This window comes from Athene cunicularia, assembly GCF_003259725.1.
Source record: "Athene cunicularia isolate RWA chromosome 2 unlocalized genomic scaffold, athCun1 chr2_part1, whole genome shotgun sequence".
Classification (NCBI taxonomy): domain Eukaryota; kingdom Metazoa; phylum Chordata; class Aves; order Strigiformes; family Strigidae; genus Athene; species Athene cunicularia.
Window position 1 is genome coordinate 108,850,860 of NW_020799095.1, and position 27,395 is coordinate 108,878,254.

The 27,395-nt window shown below is 36.8% G+C and overlaps 1 protein-coding gene across 1 annotated transcript in view; it reads right to left on the bottom strand.

The window, feature by feature from the left end:
- PRKDC (protein kinase, DNA-activated, catalytic subunit) overlaps positions 1-27,395 on the bottom strand; it is an 84,864-nt gene that overhangs the window by 15,403 nt on the left and 42,066 nt on the right. Inside the window, exons 47-71 of the mRNA XM_026841457.1 lie at positions 26,383-26,526; positions 26,023-26,174; positions 25,319-25,450; positions 24,767-24,878; positions 23,196-23,320; positions 22,953-23,102; positions 22,354-22,527; positions 21,366-21,464; positions 20,493-20,703; positions 19,695-19,884; positions 19,110-19,325; positions 17,695-17,807; positions 15,654-15,785; positions 14,293-14,472; positions 10,707-10,915; positions 10,128-10,266; positions 9,354-9,542; positions 8,615-8,839; positions 7,893-8,001; positions 7,084-7,195; positions 5,259-5,448; positions 3,992-4,166; positions 3,713-3,903; positions 1,879-2,059; positions 1,200-1,360 (exon numbers count right to left, since the gene is read on the bottom strand). Of these exons, the coding sequence (XP_026697258.1) occupies positions 1,200-1,360; positions 1,879-2,059; positions 3,713-3,903; positions 3,992-4,166; positions 5,259-5,448; positions 7,084-7,195; positions 7,893-8,001; positions 8,615-8,839; positions 9,354-9,542; positions 10,128-10,266; positions 10,707-10,915; positions 14,293-14,472; positions 15,654-15,785; positions 17,695-17,807; positions 19,110-19,325; positions 19,695-19,884; positions 20,493-20,703; positions 21,366-21,464; positions 22,354-22,527; positions 22,953-23,102; positions 23,196-23,320; positions 24,767-24,878; positions 25,319-25,450; positions 26,023-26,174; positions 26,383-26,526 (4,011 nt within the window). The remainder of the gene's footprint in view (positions 1-1,199; positions 1,361-1,878; positions 2,060-3,712; positions 3,904-3,991; positions 4,167-5,258; positions 5,449-7,083; positions 7,196-7,892; positions 8,002-8,614; positions 8,840-9,353; positions 9,543-10,127; positions 10,267-10,706; positions 10,916-14,292; positions 14,473-15,653; positions 15,786-17,694; positions 17,808-19,109; positions 19,326-19,694; positions 19,885-20,492; positions 20,704-21,365; positions 21,465-22,353; positions 22,528-22,952; positions 23,103-23,195; positions 23,321-24,766; positions 24,879-25,318; positions 25,451-26,022; positions 26,175-26,382; positions 26,527-27,395) is intronic.

Sequence of the window (27,395 nt, forward strand, 5' to 3'; positions counted from 1 at the left end):
CTTGATTTGAGTAAAAAAAAAAAAAAGCCAGGAAGGGGAACACTGGACCTCCTACCACAGTTTTGTCCTTCCTTCAACTTTAATCAGATTTGGGTTTGCTGACAGATATTAATTTCAGTAAACTACTCCCACTAATATAATTCACGATCACTTCTTTCCAAAAATCATTATCACTTTTGAAAGTACTACAACAATATATTTTCTTGTGATAGCCAGAGGCCTGACTTTGACTCCTTTCCTCCTGTCTCATCCCTTCCTACCTTTCTAATAGAGTTTAAGATCAGACTGCCAGTATTTATCTCACAGAAAGACAGAGAGGAGAAAGGGCTGTTTGGTGAACTCCTTTTCTGGGTGACATTTCTCAACTGTACCAGGTGTCAGGTTCTGTTTGAACCATCAGTTTCACCACAGCCACACCTTGTGCACCTCAGCTGGTTTTGCTATTTTCTCAGGTTTTTTGGGATAACGAAGCCTTGTTTCTGTCTCTCTCTATTCTTCCTCCGACAGGGCCTGGCATTCTGTGAGCACCAGAACAATGACATAGGGTTGAAGAGGCGGGCAGGCCAAGGCAGGAACAGGCATGAGTCAGAGGAGCTCTCAGCTCATCTGTCCCACGACAGCAGGGAAGGCATAGTGGCTCATGGTATCCTGCCATGGAACAGCAATGGAGGGGACAGGCCGTGAAAGTGGAAGGGAGGAAGTGGGAAATACAAAGGAGGAAGAAACTATAGTAACCTCTGAAGTGAAGCATGACAGGGCGAACTGGGAGATAGGGAAAATAAGTCTGAAAAAGCTGCTGGCTTCCTGCATACAGGAAACTCAGCCTAGAGAAATCAGATACATTCCTCACTCTAATACTAACCACCTTTAGCAGCTCACTTAAGACTGTTGTGAAGAAAAAAAACCCCAAACAACAAACAAACCAAAACACCCAAAACATAGTTTTTCCTCCAGCAGCACTCAAACTAACTTTTGGAATCGGAATATTAAAAAGTTAAGCTAAGAAAAATGTTTCTGTCCACATGAATTAGACTCAGCAAGTTAAAGAAAAGAGAAGGAACAATGATGGGATAAAATTTATCTGATTTACCTGAAGCAAAACTTACCAGTCTAACCTCTCTATCCATCCAACCTCCACCCCCACCTTTTAGATTTGATTTATAGCAACATTCGTTGCCAGGAAAATGGAAGCAACTAACCTCTCGTGTCACTAGACCCAATGTCTCTGCTGGATATCTTTCAATTATCTGCAGCAGTCTAGGAAATCTCAGCCTGGCTTCTCTGGAGTTCAGTTTTAAAGCTTTTATCATTTTCTCCACCACAATAGCTGGGAATAGCTGCAGATCTGCAGTGTTAATTTCTGCCAAGAGACATTAAACAAGAATTATCAGAAACACCATCACTTGTTCCATGTCTTTGATCATGTGGAACATTAATCTTTACAATTCAGGGTTGGGTTTGTTTCCAGTGTATTTTGTATTTTTACTTTGTTCTCCTTCCCATCTGTTTGAACTGCACACATCTGCAACACATGTACTTGGGGACTGTAAGGATTAGCTTTATCAGGAAGCTGCATCACTGCTGGTATCTTGCCTGCTTTAAATACAGCACTGTTGTGGTCTGGGAAGGAACATGGGAAGCATCTGCTGGATATGACATACTTCTTACAAGTGAGAGGGAGACTACGAGTGATTCACTAGTACCAAAGCTAGCAGTAATAACGGGGAGGGGGGGGAAGGAACATAAATATTGTTGAGCTGGAGGACAAACTGTTCCATTTAAATTCAAGCCGTGTTGCTCAGGGAGAGCCAGGTATCACAAAAGCTCACATATCATAGATAAATCTGCCTCACAAGCTTAGGAGAAATCCTGACTAACCAAGCAAGCCTTCTTCTTCCCTACGCAGATGCTGGTCACAGAAACCAACCAAAGTCATATAGGCATCAATAACTCCCATCACATCTACATGTTCCATAGAGTGAGACTGAACCTCCTCTTCAGACTTCCTTGCAGCACTGCTGAAACACTGAAAAGCCTTCTTGTTCAGTCCTGCCAATACCTGAAATTCCACCATAAGAGAAAGAGACACGTCAGCAAGTAGCATTCGCCAAAACCCTTTCCGAAACTGGAGCTTGGTTGCAAGTCTTGAGTAGATAAAACTTTAACTGTATTAGATGTTTTGAACATCTGATACAAAGGAAAAAACTTGGGATGTTATTTCTAGCAGTAATTTCCAGAATTTTAATTGCCACACTTTTAAATGGAAAAATATAAACCACACTTTTAATTTATACTAGCCTTTGGACATCTTAGGTGGAATTTTTATAAGTGCAAAAATTTAATGCAAAAAGTTAACAGAAAATATAATAAGAAATGCTTTTTTTTCCTATTAAGACATATCTGTAACATTTACATAAAAGCTATACTTAGAATTTATGTTGTATTTATCATACATTTCTAATGCAGCTCATCCAGTGAAGAACTCGACAAGATCCTTTACAACTGAAAGTTTATAAATCAAGTAGATATGTTCTGATATTACCAACGAGCTTACCAACCTCAGACACTGTAGCTACTCTAGTTATTAAACAATATACAAAGTTGCTGCAGAACAAGTTGGAACAACTGAAAAACTGAAATTAAATAGTTTGAATTTCAGGTAGGTAGAGGCAAACTACTAGGGCCAGAGTACTGCTTAATACTAAGCTAAAATAAGGCTAAACTCCTTATTCTTACAGAAATATCTGGTATCCCAGTTTGACTCATCTGACACAGAACAGCTTGTATACACAACTTTTAGATTTCCTTAAGAAGAATGCTCTTAATAATTAACTAATAAGTGAAGCTTAAGCTTTTTTCTCAAGTTTCTGCACACCTGAAAATTTAAAATCTTTTTTTGCAGGAACATCTTCTTTATCTGCTTTAACACCCATAAAAACACAAATTAAGAATATTTTTTTTTTTGCTGTTTTATACCAATATGCTTCATATCTAAGGGTCTTCAGAGTAGCTTCAGGAATTAATAGAATTAAGTCAGCTGTGGTCTTCAAATTCTTGATCAATCAATTTGATGGACAAAAAGTCAGTGCCACAGCATCTAGGATGACTGACAACATAAACAATTTCAGATGCTGCACAGTCTGTTCTGTCTTCTTCAAACGTACACCTCCTCAAAACTGGCAAAGATGACCTATATGTGCTCTGTTTAACAAACCCTTCTCCTCTCTATCACTAAAATTCTTTAGATAAATAAGTGTATCAGTATTATTATCAGTATTATAAAGATCTCTTTATGAAATAAAGTAGTTTGACAGCACGAAGCAGCTCAGAAATGCCCTGCTGAAACAAAGGCATTCTTTGAGGATCATGTTTCCCAAATCTAGTCTTGCCACTGTGCATGCAGGTGCTACAACTAAATCTTTCCCCTCCACACAAATGCAGGAACAGAGAAACACAAGATGACTCCCAATTAAAAAGGCTACAGTGGTGCAAAAGTCTAGGAGAGCAAAAACCACATAAAACAGCAACACAGCATTTGTTTGGGCTTGTGTTTGGTTGTTTTTTTTTTTTTTTTCCTTCTCCTAGCTGGTGTTCCTGGACAAATCACTGCTGATGAATTTCACATTCTCTGTATCTATCCATACCCACCGCGACTGACCGAAGTAGTGATTACAATACTTAAATAGCTAAAAGCTTTTCCTCTCTTATTTACCTTTTCAGGACTCTCAACACTTTCTCCTGATAGTACTGATATTTTTCCAGCCTTTTCTTCCTCGATTTGCTCAAGACATCTTGGATCCTGACTAAGAGCATTAGCCATAATGTGGTACGTAGTACCCGTAAGAAGATTCTGGTTTCGGAAGGCCATTACATTCTTGCTAAGATAGTCAGATTTGGTATATTCTGTTGGAATTCAAAAACAAAAGGTGGTAATTTGACAACAAAGCCATTTGTTATAATACACAATATGAAGCAAAGAGAAGGCTGTTACCAAGTAGGCAGATGGTTTTCAACACTGAGAGCATGCGTTCAGGACAACTCTGGTTCCGGCTGCAACTCTGTGTCAAGCGGCAATAGGCATAATTCCACCTCACCAGCCAGTCTTCCCTCGTTCTGGCTTCTTTCCGTAGGTCTTTCAGAAGCTTCTTGGCAACTGAGAAGCTGTTCTGTATTCAGATTAAGACAGAATTTTTAGATCATACACTGAAGAGGAAATAAAACTTTTCTGCAACCAAATTCAGAGATGAGAAGTTTCAGGCAATACAAGTAAAGCTATAATAACATGAGAGAGGCTCACTGCTTATCAGGTCTCATTCAAAACCAGATTTTCACTAATGAAGAAATTTAAAAAGGAGAACAGAGGTTGACAAACTGAGGAAATTAAAATAATTCTATCTGTGTGACTAACTTGGCATTAACTGTTCTGCAGCACAAACACATATGGTGAAAATGTAAATTGGTTTACAATGCCATTAAACAAATCACGGTTGTGTTTTGAAGAAAAGTTTCATAAGTAATTTAAAGGAAATTTTATTTTTCATTTACTCCTTTAAGAAAGTGTACAGCAACACAGCACTAATGTTACTTTTGGTTATTACACTGCTTAAAATAAACTCTTGTCACTGATGGCAGATTTCTGCAGCATCTCAGAAGTTGAGGGAGACCTCAACTCAAATATTATTTGTCTCGTCTAAACCCTGAAATACCAAAGGCCCATTGAAAAACTATGTTATGTTTCAGTCATTTTAACAGCCAGATCCAAAACAAAATTAAGTCACTTAGCCTTAGTTCTTTACATTAATGAAAACCATTAAAAAAAAAAAAATAAATCATAAAATGCTTCATGGAAGTAAATGATACTGATTCAATCTGAATTTGATTTGTTTTCTTGTACAGAAGAGATTATAAATAGAAAGCATAATGTTTGCTTGTAAGCATCCCTTCCATTAAAGACTGAAGCATTTCAGATACTTTATCTGCCCTTTAGAGTGTCAGAAACCATCTGCGGATCAAAGGGGCCTTCAGGCACATTTCCAGTAATGACAAATTATCATCAAGTCTGTAATTTACAATTACCCATTTGTTTTCTTTTGCTGTGGAACTGACTTTGAGTGTTCAAAATGTCCTAGACAGCAGAGTCAAAAAGAGACAAGGTCTACTCTGACAAAAAGGTGACCAAGATCACCCAAGAGGCTTTTCCAGCTGCAGTTTCTATGTATTTTCTCACAAAATTGCAAGCTATTAGACAGTATAGTCACCTGTTTCCTGGCACTTTCTATCATCTTCATTTTCATGTTAAATTTGCAACTTTTAATCATTGAGTAAATGTCTTCATCCTGTTGATCCACTTCCATTTGGTCACCAGCACTGTATTCTTCATCCACCTCCATACTATCATTGGCCTGGTCACAGAGAAGTTTCTCCTGCAGTTTGTCAAGAAAGAAACACCTGCACAATGACAACAGGAGTACAATCACTCCAGTATGCATCCAAAGGAATGAACATTCAAAAGTGTTGATTTGACTGACAGTAAACAAGGCTAAGAAAAAAGGGCAAACTATAGAAATCACCTTTAACAAGGGCTAAACATAGTCCTCAGTCTGGAAAGTCGTAACTGTGGAGAGGTTGACCCTCAGAACATTCTAGGATCTTCAATTGTTGAGATTAAGTATTAGAAAATGTCCATAATAGAGTGAGACTGGAGGATATTTTTATTAGTTTGTTCTTTTAAAAATCATAGCTACAACCTTTAAGTTCACCAAGCCACTTGCATTCCAACTTGACAAAAGTGCAAACAAACAGGAGTCTCAATTACATTGCATAAGTGCCAGGTTGTATTTTATGACAATCTGCAATTCAAATGTGCATCACACCAACACATGTAAACATTGAAATTTGTGTTGCAGAAGAGACCAGTGACCATACTCAACTTCTGAATGGGAACTGTCATGAATCAATGCCAAATCCTTTTCATTCTACAACTAGTCCTATCTAATTTAATAGCATCTCTCATTATGCATTCTGTTACTCAGTGCAGAGGATAGCACTATAATCTGGAGCGGGACTTGGCAAATCCTTTGTCACTATTTTAAGATGATATAGAGGTTTTCTAAAAGAAAGTGATTAAGACACCAACTACCCTTCAAGTCATAAATGTTTTGAGGCTTTGTAAAGGAGTAAGACATATCACGTATTCCACCTAATATTTACCTGCAACAAGCTTTTCTGTAGCCATGCCTTCCTAACACCAAGAGATAATAAAATTAATTACAGAGCACAGTGGGTATCAGCAGAGCTGCTAAAGTTGTCCCTCAAGAAAGGAGAAAAAAAAAAATCTAAAAAAAAAAAAAAAATTAAAAAAAATCTAGATTTGCACTGGAAGAATGGATTGGGATGAAGACAGATACCATGAGGAGGACAGAAAACTTTCAAATTTAAAAAAGTATTCCAGTTTCTTTGGAGCTAATCCAAAGTATTCTCCGGAGAGCCTTTGTTCTTTCTAGCAAGTCACACAACATAAGTCTCTGATTAGAGCACTGGTCATTAACTTTCCTATGAACGCATGAAGCACTGATAGTGACAGGGCTGGACTTATTTTGTACACTCCCTAACTGCCTACAGAGTACATAAGTATTTTTATTTATAACTGACTGGCATTTTGGGGGGTGTTTCATTGAGCTAAATGGAGCTAATCTACTCAATTACTTGGGAATTGTTAATGTTGGGTTGATGGTTGGACTGGATGATCTTCAAGGTCTTTTCCAACCTAGACAATTCTGTGATTCTGTGAAGTGGGCTAGCTTGCACAGTGCATGTAGTCAGTGATGCAAGAAAATGCCTAAACTAACAGTTATGTTTCCTTATCAACATACGGTTTATTCCCCGTCCATTTCTCAATCTCCTTTTGCTTCTCACAACAAGTTAGTCACACACAAACCAGTTATACTGATAAGGCTATTACAGTGGTTAAAAATACACTAGATCAACAACCCCCTAATCTGAAAACAAGCAGCATTAGAAAAACCACCTCTCAGAACTCAACAGGCAGACAGAACTAAAACTAACCCAAGAACATAATTTTACCGATTTGTAATGATATCATCCCAGATGTTCATAGGATCCATTTTAGCATCTGGATATCTGCTTGTCCAAGTTCTGAGAAGTCTCTTAAGGGAAGCCTGTGAAACTAAGTTACCTAGAAATAATTGAGAATACTTTAATGCATCTAAATCCAAACAACATGAAAAAGGCCTAATCCAAACAGTCCGACATTCAAAGCAGAAAACTGCAATAAAACAACCCACTTGAATTTCTGGGCTTGCATTAAATACACTGCTTGGTGATCATATTGCTTTTGTTTATTGCTGAAGCACAGGAGATTCAATAAGGACATCAGTGTCAACTGTCACTGGGAATCACTGCTGGGTAGGTACCTTTCCACACAGGAATATGCTGTAATATAGTGGAACTTTTAACTAAATTTAATATATAATTCAGTTTATGCACATAAATTTGTATTTCATGCCTACCTCAGTAGCTATAAATTATATACCACATTCATCTTTTATCTCTGCTAACCACTATTTGCTACCAAAGTGGCCCCCAAAAAATCCTAGTTTAAAATTATTACTTACACTTCTAAAAGAGATATTTAACTCTTAACACCATAGCTAGGCTAATAAAACTTAGCAATAGAATTATCATCAGGACTATCTTACACAACTGCATTAGTTCTCACTGTCAATGAGACAGTAAGTAGTCATTCCAAAACTATACTCCTTCAAACAACAGTTCAGTCCTCTTAAGTGTGGAAACAGAAATTCAAAGTCATGAAACCATGATTATTTAACACAATGAAAGGAAAATTGCATAAGAAGAGAAATAATCTTTACTTCTCTTGGTCATAAAACTGATGAAATCCTGTATTTCTGTCAAAGCTTGTACAGACTGCAGTTTGGTCATTCGACTTTGATACAACAAAGTATCAATACTGGAATAGCTCTGAAAATAAAGGGAGACAATGGAAGATTTCATATAAAGAATTTACAACATGGTTCTATTCAGTGCTCCACAAACTATTAATATCTGATGCTGCTATACGTTATGCTCTCCAACCTAACCTTTTTACAAGTAACTTAATAGCCTGTAATCTGATAGCTGCTCTGCTTTGAACAAGCATAGAGGCATATTCTAGCTGCAATTCTTGTCCTAATTTTTAGGATAGCCCTATAGTCTAATTAACACTTGGTAATGGATGGAACCTGTAACCTTTCAATATAATACTCTCTTTTCAAGTTTATTCCAGGGACAAGAGGCTTCTGAAAAGATGAATGCAAAAAACCTGCCATTAATCTGAACTATTACCCTGAAAAATTTCTAATACACAAAATCAGCAAAACAGACCAGATTAAAATGGGAGGATGCACTCCGCTGGCTGGCTCACATCTCATCACTGCAAGCACTGAATTCAAAGGAAGTTTTGTCATATGATTGGAAAGTACCTAAACTTCATTGTATTTGGGCAAGTGTTTCTCTCGAGTAACAGCAGCAACAGTTTTATTGTTTCATGAGTTTATACAGAAAAATCATCATCAGAGATAGCAGAGATTGTTACCTGCATGAAAATCTGCATGCCATTGCTAATGTAGTATTTGGCTCTGTCAAAATCATCTTGCAGGATGTAAAGGAGACTAAGCTCTTGGCTGTAATGCATTTCTATAATGGTTTTCTTCTGTTCTGTCTTCATTGCCTCATCAATAAAAGTTAGTAAAGTCTGGTCATTTTCCCCACTGAGCAGTAACTTCAATTTACTGCGTATTATGTAGGGCAGATACGCTTCCTACAAGGTGAAAATACACTCTTTTATTTCTAGAAATGGCATATTACATGATCATTTTTTTGTTATCAGTGGCAGATCCAATAAATATAAAAATATTTAATGGTTTTCTTTTATGTTTTTCCCTTTAGACAAATTCCAATTTTGTAACAAATCACAGCAGTCTTTTCTGATAGGGTCAAGAAGCTGTTAGCAAATTCTACCAGTTTCAAAACCAGTAGTTTGGTAACTCTTAAAACATGAAACAAATAAAAGCAATAAAAGCAACAATAATATTTCAAGAAGATGATGATGATAAAGCTGTTCCTTATATAATCAAAGACCCAAGCTAAAAATTAAACATTGTAAAAACAGCAGAAGTAATTGCTTCATTTATTTGATGTATCAGACTCCATGCTAATTTCCGTAATAAAAGTAACCTAAATAATTCAATTTATTTCCACCCACAATCACATTACTGTAGGACATCCCTACAGAGATAAAACAGTGCAGTATCAAGGAAGTGATTTCTAAATACCTGATAAAATGGATCATTCCATGTTTTGCTTAGGTCTGGAGGTTTTCCACTATCGATATTAACAGTAGCACAATACTCCAGAGACTTCCACTCTGTGAGGTGGTCATAGCATTCCAGAGATGCAAGTTCCCAGAAATCCTTCTCTGCTTCTGTTGGCTCTCCATCTTGCCAGTCTTCTTGAGAGAGTGCCTAGGGAACAAATTTGAGGGGGAAGAAGGTTCTCATCTGGAATCTGACACTAGTTTCAATTCTAAGTCACTAGGAAATTATCAATAATTTATGTTCTCAAAAATATCTATCCATTTACCAAAAGGTGACAGCACCATTAAATACAGAAAATTCAAGCTTGTCAGTATTTATATATAAATTCATTTCAGGTAGCCATCTTTAGTAAACCTGCATTTTCAAAGAGCTAAGACTTTAAAAGAAGGTTAAAGAGATCCTTCTTCATTTTTACCAACTATAACTCAGATTTTCTTTGGCACGAACACATGCAGTTTGCTCTCTTGGGTGGTAGTGTGGCCATGGCGTTTTATTTGTCTGCCTAGGTGACTGACTGCACATGTGAAGCTTTGTAACAAACAGTAAAAAGTTTCACGCTTTCTGCTCTGTTGTGACTGCTCATCTGTTCCCATGTCTTTATGGACTGAACTATCAATCAAACAAAACACAAGGGCATTTTAAACAATATGCTGCTTCTCAAAATGTTTCATTTTTACTTATTAAGTCATGAGAGATTTATGAAACAAAGAAATAATCTTGCTGTCATTTTACCTCATCATAATATTTAGCTGCTCCAGCATAATCACTCCTTGCTTCTGCCAACAATGCCTTCTGTGTAATTTCCTTAGTCCCAATTTTACCACTGAAAATGCCACGAAGGACATCATAGTCCCCGAGAGATCGATAGAGCCTAGTAAAATTGAAAAGGGAAATCTTTTAACTAGAGGTTTATCATTGTAAACATAAGCTACTTCAATTCAATAAGCAATAATAGTACTGGCCGGTAATAGCAAAAAATTTTTTGGTATTTCTTATATAAGATTATAAATACATATTTAACTGGATAGACTTCATCTTGTAGGGTAATACCTCAACTGTGGAAACTCCTGCAGTTGAAAAGCTATGAACAAGATCTTTTTTCAGCAGTCTGACAGCATCATCAGGGTGCACAGCTGTTAAGTCTCACTGCTCTAATTAAAAGATGGTAATTAACTGACAAGAACTGAAAAGCTTATCTAATTCTAAATGAGGGAAAGACTAAAAACCAAAGAAATCTCCCAAGTCATAATGGCAGAGTTCTTCATAAGCCAAACCTAAATGGGAGTAAATAAGTCTCAAATAAGAATTTACTTAGCAAGTTCAATCCATCTGACCACGTCTGGGGGAAGCTCTGTCCTCCCGCGTATCCGCTTGGCCGGGGGCTCCTCTGGAGGGAACAGAGCCATCAGGGCTTGCTCCAGAAGAAGGATGCCCACTGGCTGCTGTAAACTTGCAAGGCAGCTCGTGCTCACATTAGCTGAATCCAGTTCTAGCAGCTCTCTGTGCTGGTAACTTATTTCCTTTTATAAAGTAAAAGAAAACAACAGGTGTCTACTTGGCTCAAACAATACTGATAGTTACCTTTTACAAATCATCTACTTGGCATCCTATTTCTTACAGTGCAAGCTTTGGAAATGAGCTGTTAAATCACCAGAAGTTCCCATCTCTGGGAAAACTCGAATTTTTTCCTTCTGTGCTGTTGCTCTTCAGCCAGAAAACAGGAAAGAATAAACTTTGTCTGTCTTCAGGGCACAGGACAACTCTCTCAACAGAAAGACACAGGAAGTAGGTGACAGGTAGATGGACACAATCACAGCCTCAATCTTCCATTTGTCAGCAGCATGGTACCTGCTACACAATAGCTGCATTTCACCTAACCTATTGAGTAGTGAGTGCATCCCTGCCACAAGACAAAGGTGCAATTAACCATATCTTCTCTGAGCTGGAGAACCTATACACTTACCCAGTTTTAGCATACCACAGCTTCCTATCAGACTCATTTAGTACCGTACTCATCTAGTCCTGACTGATTTAAAAACAAGATGGCATTTTAGTAGGTCTTTATTGTATTTAACATTAATTCAACTTCAGAATAACATCTTTTTAAGAGATAAACATTCTTGTTTAGCTGAAGGGCTTTTTAAATACTTAAATCATTATCCCAAATACAGGTAAATATATCAAGAAAGTAGCAGACAAGCTTATTACAGTCAGGGTTTTTTTTTTTGAGTTTTGGTTGTTGCTGGTTTTTGGGGTGTTTTTTTTGTTTGTTTGTTTGTTTGTTGTTTTTTTTTCCCCACTTAAGAACCTAAAGGAAAATTGCAATAATATCTTAAACAAAACAGGAATAAAAAATATCTACAACATAGAAGAGGCGTAATAGAACTTTCATTTCAAGAAACAGCACCGAGTTTTAATTTTTGCCCTAAAATTTGATTTTTGCAACACAGTATGTTCAAGGATACTAAGTGAAAAAATTGCTATCTGAAAATTGCAACAGGAGACTGAAAACAACCAAGTTACACTACTTTGATAAACAACAACCACCATAAAAACTGCAGAATAGGCATGTGGCATAAGCAAACTCATTACACAATTATACAGTTGAGACTCTCACACCAATTAACTTGTACTCAATTGAAAAAAAAAAAAAAAAAAAAAAAAAAAAAAAAAAAGTAGCCTCCTGACTTGCAGACCAAGTGGATCCCAACGAGGGGTCAGCATATGCTTCACCTGCTACTCAGGCAATTTCAATTAGTCATTCCTATCAAAGCTGCACTTGTGCCCCAGACACTCCTCATGTACAGGCACACATTCCTTAACTGCCAACTTTTAGGAGTTATGTGAGGAACGCAGGGCCAACTGTACAATCTAAAAAACTTAAGAATAGCTTTGCTAAGGTAAGACCAAAACCCCTTTCTCTGGGATGCCTAGGAAAAAGTGTAAGAACTGTGCAAATATAACTGTATGTCCAGAGAATGAGTACCCTCCTAAACTCACAACTTACAGACAGTCCCACATCAAATGAGGTATCCTTTTATTTAGTGCATTTTGGTGACTGATCAGTTATTTTCTGAAAGCAGTGAGAATGTTCCTTATTCTGTATGCAATGCGTTTTGTCTTTACTTGCACCACATGTTCCAAGATTAGGATGGATGGCTTACAGGCCTCACAGGCCAGGTATCTCCATGGAGTCTGTAAACTCTTGGGGGGTTAACTTCTTTCTTAGTATTTAGCTGTTTTTTAATCTGTCTTGAAAGCCAATCCCAGAGCCTCACAGTCAAGTTTAAGATTATACCTGTAGACAAAACCAGCTCCTTTTATCACCAAGTTACTCTCTTGATGTGACTTGAACCTGTAGTAGGCTAAAAAGTCAAACAAGGAGACAGCAGTGAAGCAGGAGGCCTTTCTGAAACAAGCCAGTAGTTATTATACTGTTGGTATACAGGAACCAGAAGCTGTATTTCCAAATGGCCAAGCCACTAGGACAGCCTTTGTGAGCCAAATGACAGGCTTGTCAAATGTGAGCCAAATAACAGCACTGTGTGCTCTCTCTCATGATCAATATGAACTCTATTCCCTGTTCAGGAAAAGACTTCCTCTCACTTTTATGCAGGGATGCTCAAATACACAGGCTGAAGCTTGCCTTTGTACTGCTGCTTTTTTGTTATTGAATGGGGACAGCACAGCGTTGTAACAGTATCTCATTAAGACTAATTTTAACTTATCTATTTTTTGAGTTTTCATTTACATCTATTGAGGAAAAAAAAGAGGCCTAACACAACAGTGTTATTAATAGAGTCTAACAGACAGCATAATTTGACACAAAGAATAATATCAAGACAGAGAACCAACAAATGCAGTGTCAAGAGGGAATATTAACAGATAGCTATTGTGAGATGCTGGCTCAAAAAATACCAAGACAGCCCAGAAAAATCCCCATAGCATTTGACCTTTTATGCAGCTGCACAGAAAAAAGTAAACAAGAAATTACTTTTTTTCAGATGTGTAAATACAAGTACTAAGAACCAAAGTTTGTCATTCTTTAAAAAGCTAGTCCAAACTAGATATTTATCTGTATTATGAATGACATCTACTGTCACGGTGTATTTAAATTTCTGTAAGAGAAATAAGAATCCATTATCCGCCACTCAAAAAATATTTTGGAGACCCACAAATCAGATGCAACATTAAGATCAACACAATTGACAAGAAACATTAAATACACTGACAATAAGTATATAACAGGTACTCAGACAAGTTTTTTTTGTGTCCCTGAAAATCAGCGTAAAAGATGAAGTTCACAATCTATTCCAGGTCAGTATACTCTCACAGCAGAAAGGCTTGTGTTTCCTTTCCAATGAAACAGCTGTAGTGCATGCACTCACCCTTTGGTGGGAGTGAGTCCTTCCCTCATTACTGAAAAACCCCAGATAATTGCTTTAGGGGACTAATTTGAAAAAATAAATCAGAGAGGCTAACAACAAACAGTCTGACAGCTACTGATACCCTCAAGACATCAAAGTATTTCTCAGTAAGCACTTCCCAGAAACAGGAAGATAAGCACAGGACACCCAAGTAACCTTTTCAATTGTTCTTGTGGCTTTCATTTAAAATCAAATCTCTTCTTGTTACTGATGCAATTAAAACATTAAAAGATGACTCAAACTCCACAGATCAGAAAATGCAGAAACCTTGAAAAAATCAGTTCAGAGGCATAAATTACTTTGTTCACCTTAACAAGAGTCACTTGAAATAACCATCTGGTTAAAAATCCTCTTTCCATCTCTGTCTCAATTCCAGTAACAGTATTTAACCTTCACTACCACTGGGTTTATCACACATACAAACAAAGACATTATATTCAGTTACTTTCATGACACATAGCAGGATTTACCTGGATGCACGCAATGAATGGTGGAAAGTAAGACAGGCTCATATTCAGGAAATTATTGAAGTTGTTCAGCAGCTTCTGGCTGATGGCTTTTTTCTCAGAAGGAGTTTTAGACTTTTCTACCTCATGAAAAATTCCACCAAACAAACTGCTGAAAAGCTGCTTGGCAAATGTTGGATCTTTCTGTAAGTTACAACAAAAGCAATAAGGCCACTGAATTTTACTGTGACAAATAAACTAATGAATAAAATTAAGAGATACAACCCACCCTGTACCTAATGCCTATTTGGACACTCCTTAGGAGTAGAATAATTAGTCTGGCATGCATCTCACCTATGCCAGGAATTACTGTGCTACCCATTCAAACCCCCATCTTAATTCTTCTACATAAAGAAACTCCAAGACAATGTAGGTTTCAGGCCAGTGTTGGTGGAGAAGATGGAATTTAAAATTTTCACATATTCACAGTTCCCATTACAGGAACCAGACACCCAATATCATCTTACAGAAACCACTGCCAGTGAAGATGGTTTCAAGAAAAAACAGAAGACATCAATGTGTGTGGAGACTTGGGCCTAATGTCGAGGCAGCTAACACAGAGACACAGACTGTGTACAGACAGACTGTTCCATCTGAGATTTAAAGGCTTTCCTTCAGCCCAGAAACACATTTGTGTGTGTAACATAATCCTATGCATCTTGGTCTGTTATGGGACTGAAGTTTCATCTAACTGTTGATCTAATGCTATTCAGATAACTTGTAAGTGTGCTACTTCCTCCCTTTACACAGAGATAAGGGACCATCAAAAGAAATTAAATACAAAGGTCATCAGGAACACTCTGACTTCCCAAACAGTGTAAAATAGGATAGGCTCAGCCTATAGTTTCTACTGCTCTCAGGAAGGAAAAGAAATATTGGTTCAACTTTACTGAGTAGTCCAAGTCCAGTCTTAGCCACAGTAACTTCATTTGTATTTTCAAAATTCCCATATGCCACATAAAAGAATAAAAAATGGCTGGTTTTTTGCTGTACTGTGGATATCCTTTGCAATAATGTCTGTAAAGACCACCACCATCTGTTTCTCAAGCAGAGGAACCCAAAGACAATGGACAACAGCTGATGTCTCAGGACCTCAGAGTTCAACTCAACTGCTCAGGTGAGGGAAGTTACAAGGCAACTTGTTTTATCACTGCACCAGCCCAGGGGTAGGAGAAACACTCCCTCAGAACAGGCTCTTTAAATGCATATCACAGTGGTTGAGTACAAAACAAAAAAATCAGTTTTGAAAGCAGTTGCCCAACTACACATCATCTTTCCTACAAGAACAGAAAACTTCACAAATGACTTCTGAAAAGCAGACAGACCTGGGCAAGGCCCTGTAAAGGGGCAATGAGACTGTAGTATTCAATCTGGATGTCAGGAAGGTCTCCTACTCGGTAACTTCTGTACAAAGTAACCTGGGCATCATACTTCATCTTCAGCTCGGATTTAATCTCCTGAAATGCATTGTTCATGTTAAAAAACCCCAAAACATATTACTTAGAAAAAGCTGTATCCAGATAAGACAAAATAAGCAAGAGCATTTCTGAAGTGTTTTATAAAGTTTTGCCATAATTATTAAACAAATACATTTTCTGTATCATGGTTAAACCCAAAATTATCTTACTCAACTAAAAACTCCAAAGACTTGTTCATAGACTTACTTCAGCCATTAACTTTTTAATATTAATGCCTTGTAGTTCCTGCTTTCATATAGGCAGTATTTAAGCCACTTTTAAAGAGAATGATTATGACTGACAGCTAGTGAGCTGCTATGGTTTAATAAGTTACTGCCTGCCAGCTGAGCCCCAGTAGCCCATAATATGCTGGTTCTCAGCCTGGGCCAGACGCAATGTAAAATTAGGTTCCTAAAGCTTAGTGGTTTATTTCACACTGTGGGATGGGGAGGGGAAGGAAGGATGAGCCTATCAGAACTGATTCCTAGTAAAACTTAAATCAAAACATAATAAAACTGTTGTAAACTGCAGTTGTTAAATAGCTGACCTGCCTTTTGCTGAGGCTTAAAGGAATACATTAGACTGAACAAGAGCTACTACCAGATATAGACAAAACCTATCTCTTCCGCTGCCTTTCTTCCTTTTCATAGCACTGATATGCTGTAAGGAAATCAGAAGTAAGTTTAGAGGCTGGGATTTTAACTACTGCTATTACCATTTAAACCAGCAGACAGTGGCTGAATATACGTTGGTAGAATGGAAGAGGGAAACAGAAGAAAGCTTGAAGATATTTTTTTTTTTTTCTTTTCTGTGAACCCTTTGTCATTTTCCTCTTTGAGCCCATTTTTCTTCTACACAACTTCAAAGGGATGATTTTCAAAAAACTTTCAAGAGAAATATGCTGATAGAAATTAGGACTCTGCTGAAGCTATTTCCAAATACTTTCTTGCTCAGGAACTAATTTTTCCTGGTTTGCCCCATCAGATATTGTAGTAACGCAAGTCATTGAGTGCCACATGTGTTTATGTGCAACAAATCTCTTGAAAAGTTTAAGGGGTCCTGACAGCATTCATAGTCTCTTCTAGTCTTTTATTGTGGAGTATCATGAGGGGTTTTGTTGGCTGTATTTTGACTGTCATACAGAAAGCATTTACAGGTTCTCTCTTGCAGGGTGGGAGGAAGTGGTAGCTTTAGCCTGAAAGTAAATATAAATTGGCTAAAAAAGGTATTTGTGTGGTTCTTCCAGACTTAAGTTCTGTTTACACAGTTGTCTGCAGCTACAAAGAATTATTAGAGTGTCTCAAACAGGTAGCTCTCAATCCTGGGTTCTTTTGTTCTTGGTCTAACTGCTATCATTTTTCGACAATAATGTATGTTATTTTTAGTACCATGAACCTCTGAAAAACTGTTACAGAGCTTAAAAATACTTAAACTTATTGTAAGTACAAAACACAACCAGGAAACCCACATAGTACTAAGTTTCTGGCCTTGATAAACACTCAGTAAACAATTATTACTGACATCCCTTCAGGTTAAAAGTACACACACTGGATAATGTTCTCCAACTACTTCTGCAAAGTACTGTAGCTTCAAGGCTCCTAGTTTCAAGGGTGACAACCATAAAGAGCTTCCCATAGCTGTTAGGGACTTCCATCACATAAAATCACTTCATACACATTAAAGGGATAAACAGGAAGCATTATCATCCAGCTCTTTTCTCACTCATGCCAAGTAACATCATTTAGCTCTAAGCACTTAAATAGCATGATTTCCAAAGAAAACCTTCTAAAGCTCTTAAAGTAGCAACCAGTGTCTTACACCTACCCTTTCTTCACAATGTTACTTCTAGAGATGACGTACAAGACTGCAAATGGCACTGGGACTTTAAGGGTTATTTGGAATAACAAACCTTTTCTCTTTTCTGTTCAGCCACACCTTTTCTAGCATAAATCAGACTGAGCTTCTCTTGGTCCTTCAAGAAACGTCTCCGCAGTCTTAGAATTTCTGCTCGTTCCTCTATACCTAGGGAACACACGATAATGTCCACAGCTTTTCCTTTCTGAAGCAAACTTCAGATTTAAGACAAGAGCGTCATATAATAACAGACACCATCTTTGCATTTACTAGCTTACCAGCTAGTCTTCTACATTTCATATCCAACAACTCAATGCAAGGCCTTTCAACAAGATGGCAAATTAAAACAAATTAGGGTGTTCTTAAGAGACGAGCCAATAAGCATTTATATAAAAACTTCAAACATATCAATGAGGTATAATGGTCAAACTACAGTACCGGAAAAGGTACTAAAATTAATGAACAAATTTGCCCCGCATGACAGATTTATTTTAAGCTCTCAACAGGCAAGTATGGCATTTGCAGCACATTCCATAAAGTATATAGCTCCCTACATAAAAGAGGTGCTAAATATATTCAAAGATTGTGTAATAATAATATTGTACTACACTTTTAAAGTTACTGTTACAGAACTGTCACTGGATCAACTCCTGCTCAGGACAGTCATGGAGAAAGACCACTTCACAGACTGTTCACTTTAGTCCATTTCCTAGGAAAGAAGAGTGAGCAAACAAAACCACACCACTATAATTGGTATTTTCCTGGTAGAAGATCAGGGACTGTCTGAAAGGTAGATTGACCTCTCTGTTTCTGCAGTTCAGCATGGTTCATTCAAAACTGCCCTGAAACACCTCTCAGGTATTCAAAAGGTCAATCTTTATAGCTCTCTGCCTGAACGCCTACTCTCAACATTCCACTCAAAATTTCAATGACAAGGTTGACAGGGATTAGTAGGGTGGGACAAGGAGCCTAAGTCATTCCAGAACAGTACTGATAGTTTTCAGTACTGGGTGGATGAAGGAGCATTCTCAAAAAAGAGCAGGTAATTCTAACAACAGATTGCAGTATATTGCAGACCATGTCCGCACAGCTGAAATGATTTGGAAAAAAATATGTTTAAAGAAGCCTCTTTAAACAGATACGCAGTTAAACTTAAAACAGAAGGGACAGAACTTTGTGACATTCATGCTACCATCATCTTAGGAAGAGGTAGGAATGAGAAGATCACACTGGCTGGTTTCTTATCCTGTCAGTTCTTTTGTCTAGTAACATAGAGTTTCGTAATTCCTAGCACAATACCAGCTTTTTGCCACACGTTACATATTGCCACACACTCCTGGAGACAAAAATCTCTCAAGCTGAACCTTAATTAGAATGTCTCAAAGATAACAGACTGCCAGCCAAATAACTGAAAGATGGTCTATAAAAATGTAATTTTTATATAGAAATTGCATCATAAGGCTTACAGACCTTTGGTTTTGCTGTCGACCTCATCTCCAGGCAAACTCAACCTTTTTTTCCCAAAATCCGGCCCCACTGGTTTAAAGGTGGCTTGCTTAAATTTTTCACTCCGTTTGTTAACCAACAGCATGGATGATGATAAGGATTCCAAGGATGAAGGAACTGTATATTCTGCCAATGTGTCAATGCTACTTCCAGTTAGCCAATTAAAAGAACTTCTACCACCTGTAAAAGAAATGATACAAAAGCTGTAACATATCCACATATAAATCAAGTGTAAAACATCTAGGAAGCAGGTAATTTTCCTCCACCAAAAATATAATTTTCAGTGTTTATGGGCAGAACAGGTTTCAAGCTGCTAGGTAAGAAACAAACTTCATTTACATTCACAGAACATAAAATACAAATGAGACTAATAAAGATGCAACTGGATGTTTTTTCTCATTAAGCAAAAAAAATTCAAAAGCCCTTGAAAACAAAACATTTAATGCATTTACACTTTTAAATTAAAAATTCACATGCAACACAATGAAGAGAATTAAATCATTCCTGTAGCAAACAAGAAAATTTCTGAAGACACTGGTCTGGACTTACCAACATGCTGGGTAGGTGTAAATTCATATTGCCGTTGGGTAGCTCTCACTCGACCACCAAGTGACCCAGAAGCAGAAAGGGATCTTTGTTGTGATAAATTCCTGTGGATACTCTGGGAAGCCTGAGTCTCCACAAACATAGGTGTGAGCACAGTACTTTGATAACGCCAGTTGGAATCAATCACAAAGTCCTATAAACACAGAAAGATTTTAATAAGAACAGTAAGAATGGAGGCTTTTTGCTTTCCTTCCTTCAGACAGAATAGCAGAAATTAAAGTACAGAATTTAAAGCATCACCTCAAGTACAGAAGCAGAATTTGACTATTAAAAAAAAAATTAAAAAAAAAAAAAAAAAATCAAACACCACCAAACACATAAAAGTTCTCCATATCTCAGCAAAAAAAGTTCACTAATTTGGACTGGTCAGATCACCTGAGGACTTATTTACAGCTCTTGTACCAGTACTCCCATTTCTTCACAATTTTTCTCCATCTTATGCTGCTTCTCTCCATCACCCTCTTCTTTAGGTACTCTACACATCAGATATATTTGGTATATATAATTACTTTAATTAAATCTCTTTTTTTTAAAAAAAGAAAGCAAAATAATTGCCCCCATCAAATTCATCAAACCTCTGATATGGTGTGTAACCCATGATTGTTGCAGCTGTTAGCTATGGAATACAAAATGCACTTTCAAAAAATCTCCTTCGTAACGCTTTTCTTGCTCAAGTGGAAACTACATTAAGGAACAGAATTCGTCACATGGCTGCACACAGGATTACACATTACAATTCACCTGAAATTTGCATTCAGACAGTGGATGTTCAAATATTTTTCTGGAATAATCCGGGCTCTTGCTAGTCATTTCAAGCAGAAAATTTGTGATTAGACTCAAGTAGTGTGTTTCAATCTTGGTGGAATATAAAGAATTTAACAATGACAGCATACGGTCAAGAATATTTGTGGGTAATCTTGTCTCATCACTCCAAAAATTCCTAACAATTAATCTGCAAAGGCAAGGAATAAAGTTATTCTTGGTTATCTGCAAACAGAAAACGCAACACTATTAAAAAAGCCAAGTTAAAAAAGACAGACCACAATAAGATTATAGAGCCTTTAAGTAACCCTTTCATGTCACAGATCTTCCATTGAATTACACCAAATTCCTGATTCATCTGTCATGCTCTATGCCATTTGACTGATTAAAGGTTTACTCTGAAAAAAATATTTCTATTGGATTCTTTTGTTATTGAGAAGTGCTATGGGTGGATAAGCACACAGATCTCCTATATTATCTTTTGCTTCACTGAAAAATTTTTTTAAATCCACCATGCTCCAACGTCTATTTTTGTTTGTTCGTGTGAGGGCCTTCTTGTTCAAAAATTCTAGAATATTAAAAGCAGAATTAGTTCTAACATACTGAAACAACTTCTCCACAGCTTGGAAGTTTGCTCAAAAGCTCTATGCTTCACTTAAACTTGTGTCCCATAGTGATACACCAAGTTTATAAATTAACTTATTGGAAGAAAAATAATGTTATCTCACTATTGCTCTCTTATATTAAAATATTTTAAAAAACCTTTAAGGATCAACTGTTCTGTTATAAAGAAAGAGCAAGCAATTTAAGGATTTGTTACTTCAGTCAGTCATCACAACACTATTTACTCACTGCAGTTCAGCATTGTCATCAATTAGTCCCTGAAGCAGCATTTCTTTTGCCAGTTTTAGTATTTCCTGAGAATCATCATCTGCTTGGCTTTCTGGATCACTAATGGTAGGAGAAAAACATCTCTTAACTTCTCTCAAACAATCCATAGTAAAATAAGACGATAAGGATAGTGGGAGGAAAGGAGGAACATGACCTTCTCATAAAAATCTCAAATTGGCATGACAACACTACTTCCCCCCCCCCACCAATATGAGGTCTTCATGGCCAAGAATTCATGTCTCTCCACTACTTAAAAAAGAAAAAATCAGAAAACTAAGTAATACGTGTTAAGTATTTATTACAAAGGCCTAACAGAAGTAATATTGATTTTTGGAAGGTTAAAACTGAGAAAAAGGCATAGAATTAGCTTTTCCCAATTGACACTGGAGTAAAAACTGACAGTACTTTGTCTTCAATAATTATGCACTCAAATAGTTACCTTCAGAAAAAGCACAAGTAACTTAGATGATTCAACAGCAACCTGCTGGTCAAACTGAGTACATGCCTGTTCCCTACTCTAAGGGGTCAAACACAGAAAGAACATCTTATTACTATCAGATTGAAGGGATCCAGTTCATGCCAAAGTGCCTTAATACACCTTCTACTTATAAGCAAATTTCTCTAGTGTACAATTCTTACTAGTTACAAATTCTGGCAACAAGAAAAAAAGAAAGGGGAACATGAGAGCTAAGACCTCTTATGCCACCATGCTGTGGTGATGCAACATCCTAGTTCTGGGCTAAAGTTCAGGTCTATGTATTTGTCTCCTAGTGGAAGTGATAAATCTGCCATTAAAGGCTAGAGCTATTTGGGCAACCCACAGGTTCTACCCTTCTGATAACTGGAAAATCCCACACCGAGGGCCATGAAGTGGGAAGACAGTGTTACAAGCACTTTCACTCTGCCTGTGACAAACCGCTGAAAGACAGTATCTGCAGTGAATACACACCTGTAATTATCATAAATCCACATCAGAATATCATACATGCGCTGTCGACATATTACAGAAGGGTGAGAAATGAACCCTGTCACTCCAGGAAGAAGTTCTTTAAGTTCAAGTGGTTTTAATTTAGACAGCATCTTGTACACTATATCCAAACAAACCCTTTGCCTTTCATCATCTCTGAAGAGAGAGAGAAAAAAAAGAATAGTTACAATGCTTTTCTCTTCACTGCTACATACTGATCCTCTGGTTCTGTTTAAGTTTTTGCAACAATGTTTGGTTTTGCACAAAGGGCTTTAGGTAAATACTTTGAAGTTCAACCTAAGAGAAAGAACATAATTAAACTAATATATACTACAGAAATTCAATCCCAGTGGTGTTTCACCTTAACCCTATTTAGGGGGGTTTTGTTTGTTTTTCACAGTGAGCTAACCATCTTAATACTTAACTCCCAGATTCCATTAGCTCAAATTAGCAAAGCAGTGACCAAAAAGTGAACATGAATTATAAATGCTTCTGAATGTAAAAATATTGTGGCCAGCACAGAAAATGTTATCAAGAAATTTAGACTGTGCATCCACATTTGTAATCACATGACCACTCACCTATGATTCATGATCTGGATAAAGTCTTTACTCTTTAACTGCAAGTGAAGATCAGGTACTTCTTCCGCCCGGTACATTATTACTTCCAAACAGTAGGTTTTCATCACACCATGAAGTTTGGGTATCAAAAATAATACTGCATTCACAAACCTTAACATAACCAGAAGCCCACAAAGAAAAGCAAGTTATTTTCTATTATTCCTCTAAATCTACAGTGAACATACCATGTAAATCATGACATACCTGTCAGCAAGAGGTGGAAAATTCTTAACTACTTTATTCAAGCATTGAATAAACTTATCCTGTTGGGTGTTCTGATGATGTTTTAATTGTCTTACAACGCAATCATAAACTGGATCTTCAAGTACCTGAAAATGAGGACAGTAAGACAAGCATAGCCATGAAATTCAATCACCTTAATGACACACAGTTCTGCTGCTGTACTGTTTGATTCTAGTGCATTTTGCTAGGTAAGATCCACCTGCCTCATCTTGGCATTTATGGTGCTTCGTGGCTGCTGTACAGCTACACCTGGCTAAAACAATGTATTTGTGAGCTTCCTTTGATTGGTTTGGAACCAACACCTTAATTCTGAAATACAAGTTGCTTAGTATGCTTATATAAATAAGTAGCTTCTCCTTCAGTATGGCAAATTTCCAATTAATGAATATAAAACAATAGAAATTTTTAGTGAAAAAGGTGAAAAATAATCAACTTTCACTTAATGTCAAAGAAAGAAGCTGTGTATAGGATAAAATATTTGCAGCATCTTTGCTCATTTATTCAAAATACTGCTTATAATGGAACTTGGAAGACTGTGAAAGAGAAAACTACAAGAATTCAATTTATGAAATATGCTCTACAAACTGTGAAAGAACAACCAGAAAGCAATTAAGTGGGGAAAGAAGCATGAATAGTGGAGATGGAAGTAAGAATAACCTACAAGGTCAGATTAGTAATTCACCTAGCCAATATCTTGGTATTTTTGTCTCCAATATCAGCTGCAGTGATTTAGAGGGAGTACATGAGCCTGGCTGCATTTTGCCCTCCGTTTTTTTCATACAACTCAACATGCATTAATCATTAGATTAGGGATCTTAGAGCATATGTTGTTGTCTACTGTTTTTATCACCTGTTCATAGATTTTTTTTTTCTGGTGTGCATGAATTTGCCTAAATTTGTCTTTGAAACTGCTGATGCTACTTACCCATAGAGCCTCTTCTAGCAACAAATTCCAGAAATTCACTAACTGTTGTGTAAAGAAGTGCTTCCAGCATCTGTCTCAAACTGATTTCTGTGATGATCAAGCACTATCCCCTAGTTATACTACTGCAGGATTGAGTATTGTTGTTTTGCATTCACCTTACTCACTACCCAGAAATTAACTGGATTTAAAATGAAATACCTTTAAATTTTACATTAAAACTTGCAAGTTATTAAACATCCTCAGATACAGATATTCAAAAGGTAGTTTCAAACCTCCCAACTTGCAATTTTTTTTTTTTTAAAAAAAAAACAAAACCAAAACCCAACTTTGAATGACCATGCCAGTGTTGCTGGTCAGCAAAAGCTGAACAAAGCCTCAGAAAGAGACCATTCACTGTCAGCTCCAAAATGGCAAGACAAAAACTCTGCCCTTGGTCTACTCTCAAATTCTTTTCCTCTTGAGTTAGTAGTTTAAATTTTTAACTCAATCAGTTGAACAAAGACTACTGAGTTTTAAATATATTTATTTTTGGAGCTTGAGTACTCATATAAAAGATGTACACAGAACTAAAACAGGAACAGTCAAACACACAATACAGTGGACTTACATTTTCTCTCTCAGCAATGTATTGAAGAGCAAGTCCTAACACTTCTGCTGCAGCTGCATAAACTTCTTTATACTTTAATAAACTCATGTTGCTGGTCAAAGCCTGAAAATACCTAACACAAAAGGAAGACCTGAACGTAAGCCACTATTTCAGCATCCAATTTTAAACTGAAACAAAAAACTCACCTGAGCTGCCCAGGCGAACAGCGACTGCTTTTAGAAGAGCTGAATATAGCACAACATGGATTTTCCACCTGTTGTGCCTCAAATACCTGCTTTGGCAATTCCTGACTGTTAATTCCCATGAAACTGCAACCCTGGGGCCCACTGTAAAAAAAACTTACATCTTTCTAGATATTTTCCATAATAAATGTGGTCTGCACCTTGCAGCTAGAAAAGCACTGCATCTGACAGACAATAGCAAAAGGGATGATGGGACAAAAATCCAACAAACAAACAATCCAGTTCCCATACTTTATGCTAACAAATTAGACTTTTTATCTTTGTCTTAAGCTTTCATCAAAATCATTCACCAAAAAGCTGCATTTCTTACCTGGCACGATCTATTTCACACTTTGGGTCAAAAGGAGGTAAATTGTTAGCAAGAACAATTCCCAGCAGCTGAATTCCCACTGAATTGTCCTTTGTATCAGGGTCTCCACTAGAAAACTTTTCAAATATTAAACTGTTGGATAAAAACACAGAAGTAATGATATACACAAAACCCCCAAAATATACACACCATATCACTCACTCTCTGTGTATATACAAGATATATACATACATACAACCCCACCAAAACCAGCAGAAAGCAGTTATTCAGAAAGTAGTATTTAATTTAAATGAAGACTTTGCAAAAAAAAAAAAAAGAACAACAACCAAAACAAAAAGAAACTAGAAAGACACTGTAAGCCCACACAAATTCTCTACAAGTTCAAGAGCTCAGCAGATCACAGAAGTCTTACTAAGAGTGCATCAATATTCAGGGCTAATATCCCAAACTGCAAATAAAACGTAAGTCTTTGCAGTAAGTCTCCTGCTTTTTTTGCTGCTGTTGTAATCCTCCACTTTTTCCCTGCGTCTCTCCTTGTTATTTTGCAAATTAAGTTACAGCCTTTGGAGAGTTCAGTTATGTAGTTCTGCTCTAGGGACAAAAAGTTTACTACTGCAGATGAATTTACCTTTTAATCTCCTTTGATAATGTTCACTTACATTCTTGAAATATTGATACAAGAAAGCAACTGCCTAAATACTTACCTGTAAGGTATGGAGAGACAGTTCTTCCAACACTCTATAACTGTCTTTATGATTTCCAGGTTGTGTCTGAACACAGCTCTTTTTTGATGAAAGGCATTCTTCATCAAGAATTCAAGCAATCTGTTAGCTAAAATCTCATCCTTAATATTCCCCTGCAGTGAATAGCAGCAAAAATAAACATAGTGACTCCAACATGAAGACATATACTGTTTTATGAAAGCAAGTAAATAAGCTGGTTTTGAAGTTAGTATCTAAAATAAACAGCAGACCGATGTAGAAAATTATTATAAGGTCATAATAAACTCACTCATTCCTTACCAAATAGTCACAATAATAAAAAAGAATATCACATTTCCTTACTTTGGGAGTGGTTACACTTGTCCAGGAAAGGATAGTAACTACTATTTCCACTACCATGTAATGAATCCCTTCACCTCCATTATTCCCAGAAACAACAAGCTGCAGCAACGGACCAAGCCACTGCTTTGCATAAGGTCGGAAAACCTATACAAAACAGGAGAATCAGTTATCAAGTACATATTATCCAACTATTCAATAACTTGTTTTTCAATAATCACTACAGATAAGACTGCTAAATCAAACTCAGCACTTAACCTCTGAAGCAGCAACCACAAAAATCTTAAAATAACTTTTTATTTTAAAGAATCAGTAACTTCATTCCTCACTTCTGCTTAGAAACCTTTAACCAAGTATTCAAATAAAGTTAATTATTTCGCTAAGGCCCACATAATATGGCTCTCACAAAGAAAATCTGTCCCTAAAGGGATTTGAAAGAGTATGCCTTTCATCTACCCTTCCACTTCAGTCAGCTTCACTAAGAAAGTAGCATTAAGTGGGTAAAAAGTCTCTTGAATTAATTTTGGAATAGAACCTTTTTGTAGTTTGGATTTAGAACGCTTTAAACATTATACTTTGAAATCACTGTATGAAATAGGATGAGAATGTTTTACCCAAGAATGAGAGTTAGAAAACCTTTCTTCTCAGGTAAAGACACATTATGCTATCTATGTTTCTTTCTGCAACAAGAGCATCATTTAGCTTGAAGGGTTTCCAGAAGACTCATCTGTGACCATTAAAAAATGATCACATTTACTTCTGCAAAGATGGCAAACAATCAGCCACACCTCTTGCCCAGTATCAATGAATCAATTACTTATAGTTTACAGAAGACACATATTGTGGACACCTACTTACAGAAGTAGAGTCTGCGAGAAAAAATGTTTCTGTTACATTCAAACTACTGGCACTATCTGGAATTTTGGGCTATGAATGTGCTCCCTTTTATCATGGCGAAGTACTCAATTTGAATGCCCCAAAAGTCTCAACTGGGTAAAGTATTTTACCCCACAAGA